This window comes from Lolium perenne, chromosome 7 (genome assembly GCF_019359855.2).
Source record: "Lolium perenne isolate Kyuss_39 chromosome 7, Kyuss_2.0, whole genome shotgun sequence".
Lineage (NCBI taxonomy): Eukaryota > Viridiplantae > Streptophyta > Magnoliopsida > Poales > Poaceae > Lolium > Lolium perenne.
Window position 1 is genome coordinate 100,505,044 of NC_067250.2, and position 7,665 is coordinate 100,512,708.

The window sequence follows — 7,665 nt, forward strand, 5'->3', positions numbered from 1 at the left end:
GTTCTTCCTAAAATTTGTTTTGAAGCTTGTTTCATCAATTAGGTTCGCTTATCATTGCATTTGTTATTCAGGTTGGTTCAAAAAAATTGTGGAAGGTCATCATATTTGTGGAATATTTGTACCAATGCTTTTTTAAGTTTTTTTGTGTAACCTACTTTTGAAATATTTGTGAACTAATCTTCTGCAATTCTTTTAACAATAAGATAATAAGCATACCATTGATGAAATGGAACATATTTTCTGTTCCACATTAATTGCTAGTGAGGAATATCCATAGATTTTGATTTTTCCATGTGGATGTTCAAGAATTGGCAATTTATTTATGTTCGCGTCTGTTGTTTTGTACTACTATGTTTGAGAAATATGATTATAGTTTTGAAATCAAGCCAATGTGTTGTTGGTCCAGTTATTTTTGAATTACACAAATTTAGCATGTTCTTTTTTAGGTAGGCCAATCACTTGCTAGTATATTTCATAATCAAGTAGCATGCGATAGATGTAAAAGTCTGCAAGTATGCTCATATGAAAAAATAACCATATGTAAAACAACACCTAGAAAAAATGCAGCTCATGTGATCATACGGTCAATTGTCGTATCAGTGGTTATAGTCACACCGTTACAACAATATGCACATGTAGCTTCCACCAGGACAATTTAGGTAGCCACCTCAACATAAAAATAAAATGGAGAGGAAAGTCCAAGAACTTTTTTTTAAGTATATACACCATTGTTCCCATCACGAGTCCATTGAATCTCTTATCCTGCTAGTGAAGAATAAGGGTAGTACATGTAGGTTTGCATTAATTATAGGAGATCGAATTTGGTAACATTCAAAAATAAAAGAAAAATTGAATGCTAATAGTGGATGAGATAGTTGTCATTGATTATTTTTCCTAGGTAATTTCAGAAGGTGGACAACATCGAATAAGAAGGATGAAGATAAACAAAGGCTGCATTTAGTACTCACCATGGTCAATACTCAATACCAATTCAAAGTGGTGCCGATTGTAATCCCTCTATCTTCCATTTCATAGTGATTTTATTCTTTGAACCTTATGCCAAGAAGATCGTCTTCATATTGTAGATGATATCCTTGTGTACAACCCGAGCTTTAAAAACACACTGGTCAATGTTTGATTGAGACAGACACACTAAGAGAATATAAGTTTGTAGCTAAACTACTTGTCATTGCCAAAAAAAACATCTAAAATACTTAAGCCACATTATCTATACTCCATCCAACTTTATTTAACTCATGTTCTGCTAGATTTAATCAAAGCCAAATTTTGTAAAGTGTGACTAACAATATAGGGAAAAATATCAATATTTGTAATACCAAATACCTATAATGTGAACATATTCTTCATGAAAATTATAATATAATAGATTTTATAGTGTAGATGTTGATGTTTCTTTTTCAAAATATTTAATCAAAGTTTAACTTTGAGTCTTCGACTAAACCCAGAACGTGAGGTCATTGTGAACAGACAGAGTATGTATTATAAAGAAAAAACTTACTAATTAAGATCCATTTATGATTGTCTAACTTCACATGGAAGCTATCCACGTCATCTATTCATTTAGACAACCGATGGTCCACGTGATCCCCACTAATGAGGGTTTATCTTTACTTGTAAGCTATCTGCCTCATCATTTTTCTAGACATCTGATTATTCACATCACCAATTTTTAGGCATCAAATACACAATAATTTCACGCTAATCAAGTTTAGCCTCTCAACTATTGTGAAAAATTGTATCTTGCATACTCATATAGACAACTTTTTGTTTCATGTGTATTATACTATTTCATTTACACAATAGAGTTCTTAATGAATTTTTTGCTACAACGATGTGTGGTATTCTTCTAGTTTATGATAAAATGAGTGACCACATAATTTCACATCAATAAGTTTAGACTTTGGGCTATTGTGAACAAGTGAATCTTGCGTACTCAGATAGACAACTTATGTTTCATGTATATTATGCTATTTCATTTACACAACAGAGTTCTTAATGAAATTCTTGTTAGAACATGTGGCAGGTTTTTCTAGTTTATGATAAAAGGAGTGGCCACCAATCCTTGTAAATGGCCGTGTGCATCACCACGATGCAGAAGCCAGGGTACATCCCCATTTCGAAAAAAAAACAATCCTTGTAAATATTTTTGATGCTCCTGATGCTTCGATGGCATGTTCTGCAAAATGTAACTAGTTTAAGACAGTTTCTAAGACTCACCTTACTTATTCATTTTGGCGTCATACCCATTCAATAGATTACATAGTTAATGAAAGTGGATGGCCACTAGCTGGCATGAAAGTGATCCAAAAATGGAGATCAAAAAATTTGCGCCCTACGGGGAGGAGGGTATGTTTTGCACTTTCGCCTAAGCGACAAAATGGCTTGCACTAATGCTCGAATGACTTTCAAGTCACTGGAAATGTTTTTATTTGCCTCTCAAGTGTCCAAAAGAAATTAATCGAGTTTCGTCCATAACCATTTGGATTTCATAACACAACTTGTAACATAGTCATTGTGAAGAAAATTCAGTATTGGAAATATGCCTATGAAAACATTATCGAATTAGAGGAACATATCACTTCACCAAAATAAATTGAACCGACGGAAAAGAGTGCCGACTATAATTTAACACTTCCTCTTGCGTAGACTGCAACTATTTTATAGATAGTTTGAACTCGAGACTGTTGACTCTGATACCACATTAAATTTGATACATGGACCTCAAAGAGTAATACTCGATGGAGAAGAGCTGACATCTCAATCATGCATTTTCCGTATTTCTACATTCTGTTGTCATGCGTTTCCAAATGGGGAATTAGATTTTTGTTTCTTTCACGGTATACATCAAAGTTAGAATATTGGAGAAGTCGTCTCTACAAATAAACAAGTTATTCTTAGGGTATCTACAGTTTCACACCAAACAGGTCAGCACAGAAGAAGGTTCACAGTTTCACACCATTTCATCATGCCAATACCATGAGGACTTCTGGTCCTCTTCTAGCAATGGCACCAGACGACCAGAAATAGCCTCGATGCACATGTGTTGTTGTAACTTCTCCACTGCCTTTTTTTTTGAAACGGGCAAAAAAACTTTTGTCTTATATTGATATAGGAGAAGCAAACAGGTACATGGCAATAGTCATAAAAACGGGAAAAGGGGGGGAACGGAACAACTCCACCCCGGAACAACTCAGCTAACAAGATCTGCCAGACTTTTGGCTCCTGCAAGGTTCCAATCTTTTCCTTCTTCCCAGATCTTGTGCATAACGATCGACGGCAACGAGGACTTGTTGTTGAAGACGCGTTCGTTCCTCTCCTTCCATATCTCCCAAGTGATGAGAATGACAGTGGATCGCAGTCCTTTGGAAGAAGAGGTAGTGGTCGAAGTGATGGCCTACCAGTAATCAATGACCTTTGCTCTACCTTCCCCAAGGCTGCCGATAAGATCTGGACAGGAGAGCCAGGAAGCCGCCGCAGCCCAAATGCGCTTGGAGAAGCGACATTCGAAGAGGATGTGTTGAGCCGTCTCAGGGGAGCATCTGCAGAGCTGGTAGGTGGGGTGATGTGGCCATCCCCGTTTTGCCAGGCGATCAGCGGTCCACAGGCGATTTTGGACGGCGAGCCAGGCGAAGAAGCGGCACTTCCGGGGGGGGGGGGGGGGGGGGGGCCGGGCTTCCAAACAATTTCCCCAAATTGGCAAGAAAGAGCCGTGAGGAATTGGACTTTGTAGGCGTAGCTGGCTGAGCTCCACTGTCTTCTCATTGAGAAGAAGAATATGTTTGATCGGTTGACATTCACAAGAAAAATTAGGTCCTATGTTAGAAATTTGTGTCGACCTGTTAGATTTTTCCTTCCCAGATGCACTGGAGCTGTAGGGACGTCGGCTTCAAGGATGCGCTGCTGCTAGGGTGGCTATCAGTACCAGCGCTGTTCTTGGGCGCCGAAGACCTGGACGGCGACCAACCAGCAGGATCGACGCGACGCAACATGAGGTCGTGGATATGAGGCGGCGGGCGCAAGCCCATGACTGCCGCGCGCTCCCATCGTCGGAGCCGCGTGACGCCGATGCACGGGCCGTACTTCATGTCAATGTCAAATCGCCGCAGCTCCTCCTCCTCCGCCGACATCTGATCCTCGCCGCATCCTTCATCTGCACACATACACTTCCGTGATTAATTAGTAACTAAATTTGCTTAGGATGGGTTGCCATGTGAACTGTGATATTCTTCCAAGTTCCAAGGAAGTATGCTAGCACTGCTACAAGCATGGAAAAAAGCAGTAATAAACCTATTGGACCTTGGGTGGTGTAGTGCTGGGGCGGCTTGTTCTTGGACCCCTTGCTCGATGTCGATGGCTTCGCGACGCCGCCTCTCTTCTTCGTCTGCCGGTAGAATCCCTTTACCCCGCCGCCGGCAGGCGCCATCGACCCAACCAATCAATCTCGCCGGCGCTTGCCTGCTTCCGATCAATCGATGCGACGTCGCTTTGGCTTGGCTGTCTCCGAGAGCCGTCGTTTAAACTTGCGAGTCGAGACGAACAGGAAATTCTCTCCTTTTGCAGTCAAGGAAACGGAAAGGATTTTCTAATTATATAAGTTCAGTTGGCGGGCCCGAAGGTAACCAGTTCAGCCCGTTTAAGCCCAAGCAGGTGAGTGACTAGGGCCAGCGCACGGCGGAAAAGAGGTCTGGCACGCTGAATTAGTTAACAGTAAAATGGAATCACGAACGGCGGAAAAGAGGAGCTTTCTCAGCCTTTTGACCTCCTAATCCGTCCGATCCAATAGCACGAACGTCCGAGATCGTTTGTCGTGTCTCTACAGCTTTTTTAACCGTGGCACGCGCCCGTTCGGGCCGGCCCATCGTTTTAGGGCTTCTACTCCCAAGATTGATCTGGACGATATCTGGTTAACTGGGCCAAAATGGGCATAGCGTGGGGAATGTGAAGAGATAAGGCTTCGTGTCTGGGCTGTGCTTTGCGTCTTCGTTGCCTGTCGATATGACTGATTGGAGACTCGCCGAGCGATGCGGCGGCGGAGATGGGAGGCGACTGCGTCGAAGCACCTCCCTCTTTGAAGGTTAGCTCAGCTGCGCCTCTCCATCACTTTTTATCCTCTTGGGTCGTAGCACAAAAAACGCAGCCTCGAGTGGCTGTGTACGTGAGGGCCATGAGTTCACAACGATTGGTCCATCATGAGGATTTTTTGCCCCCCTTCTTTGCAGTTCGTACCTCTCTGTTACCGCGACCACGCGTCGTCAACAAGCCCTCATGATTCATGAACCATGTATACTATCTCTCTTGTGCTCAGACGCTCCTGGCACCCTCTCTGCCACCACAACCTTAATGGATGGCATGGTGAAGTTGTTGTATACATTTGGATTTCAATTTCTGCACTTGAGTATGGCGTGATTCACCTCGGATCTCCATCCCGATATTTTTGGATTCGATTTATGAAGATCTTAATTTGTAGTTTATTTTTCGCATGCTCGTGCTCCTTCTCGTCACTAACCTGGAACACTGCCTCCTCCAGCCCAGCGCGAGCCGATTCAAAGTTTATGATAAGGTAAGATTTCTTCCCCAATTCTTATGTATGCATGATGTGCAAATTTTAGCATTCAATGTCATCTTGGAAAAAGAATTGACAGTTTATGTCGTGTTCTGCAGGGAAGATTTAGAATGTGAATAGCCAATTATTTCAATATCTGTAGTTGTGTGGCACTAAGGCATGATTGAGAGACTAAAGGAGGGTGTTATCAAGGCCGAAGGGTTGCAATAATTTAGGTATAACCTTTGTCGGCAGAAATATCTGAGAAATTATTCCTCCACTCTGAATCGGTATTGGCCAAGTGTGTTTTGTTTGGTCAATTAGCTTTGCAAACTGTTGGTGCTACGTTTCCGATTAGTTTATTATAGGATATATCGCTTTGAGTATCCTTAAATAAAAGGTTATTTTCTTGTTGGCATCCTCATATTTTTATTTAATACATCCATGACAGAGTGACAGAAGAGGGTTTCGAGTTTGATGCGAAGAGTTATGAAATTCATGATAACAAGATGACCTCGCTGCTCTAAGTCATCTCTCTACCTCTCAGCCTCTTGTGGCTATCTGAAGCTTCTTTCTTGCCCTATTTATTTCATACCATGTACTTCATACCATATCATAATTTTAATATGCAGGAACCAAGGTGATAATGGGGAGCTTTCAACTTCGCATGATGAATTGTATGAGAGTTCTGATGACATGAGCCTCTAAGAGAGCATTTCTAGATGCATCAACACCTAAGACATCAGCCTTCTTAGATGCATCTACCCATTCTTTTCAAATATTTAACACTTTATATCCCAGGCATCTTCGAAACACTAATACTTCTGTTAAATCACTTGCTTGTAGGACGAAAATTTGCTATGATGGAGTTGACAAAGATGCTCTGAGCTGGAGTTAAAAGTGATGAAAAGAAATTTCTGAAGTTGCAAAAGGAAGCATCCTTTCACAGGGGGGAATCAGCAAATATGGTAATATAGTAATAGTACAGACAAGCTAATCTCTCTCATAATCCGAATTTAAATATACTGTTTTTTCATGTGTCATGCGTTTTTACTGAACTGTGTATGAAGTTGGTTGTTTATTAGAATTTGTTTTACGCGATAATTGTTTTAGCATGCTAGCACAGTGATAACACAAGTTACTATTTTGCCTTTTTTTTCAATTTTCCGTGTAATAGCATGTGATGTAGCTGTTTGGGGAGGACTTCTTAGCAGCTTTGAGGACCAACAAACCCATCATCTCTGTCTCTCTCTCTCACCCTCTGGCTCTCTCTTTCTGTCTCAACTCTCTCTACATATATATTTTTATCTTTTCTACTGGAAAATGATCCGAGCCATTGACTAAGATAAATGGGTTCAAGATGGAAAATGATATCTGTTGTGAGTTGTGACTGATACTAGATTTTTTTTGTATGAGTAAGGATAGTCTGGAGAAAATACAAGATGCCATGGAAGGAACAAGTTATTGTCTTTTAAAGGATATATCCGGTTACGAATGTTACACTACCATCTTTCAGACTATTTAAATGTGTTTGTCTTTATTTTCTGGGTTGTGAAATCTAGCCGGTACAAAATAAAACTCATCTCTTACCTATGCAATAATATGCAGCATTGATACTGCTACCAGAATGTTTTGTTTTTGGAAACCATGGTTGGTAAATTGGTATCATGGTCATGTAGAGTACTCTTCTTTTAATGAAGGTTGTAGTTTGCCGCTCGATAAATAGAAACTTCCACTTTTTACTGTTTTGCCAGGGTTGATATTTTCTGGGCAAATATCTTCTATTCATCATATATATCTCTTTGCTATTCATCGTATTAATCTCTTTAGCCATGGTTATGCACTCGAAATAAATACTGCCATATTCCGGGAACTGCTCTCTTTTTTCCAAAACATATTACTGATAGGTCTGCATGGGGTAAGCAACTTCCTTGACAAGGCAATCGAAAAATTGAGAAGGCCGTGGTGCTCCAGACAGGCCACGAGACACCATCCTAGGTGTGCATAGGAGGAGGTACTGCTCTTTGAATGAACAACAAAGTCTTTCTGAGACGAGCTGAAGTCGTATTTGGGCTTTTACAAAGTCAGGGCCACTGAAACGA

The 7,665-nt window shown here is 40.7% G+C and overlaps 1 protein-coding gene across 1 annotated transcript; it reads right to left on the reverse strand.

Annotated features, from left to right (window-relative positions):
• Positions 1-3,860: 3,860 nt before the first annotated feature.
• Positions 3,861-4,444, reverse strand: LOC127315798 (uncharacterized). Its single transcript, XM_051346250.1, has 2 exons — positions 4,318-4,444; positions 3,861-4,171 (listed from the first exon to the last, which is right to left on the reverse strand). The coding sequence occupies exons 1-2, from the start codon at positions 4,442-4,444 to the stop codon at positions 3,861-3,863; spliced, it is 438 nt and encodes a 145-aa protein (XP_051202210.1).
• Positions 4,445-7,665: the final 3,221 nt, after the last annotated feature.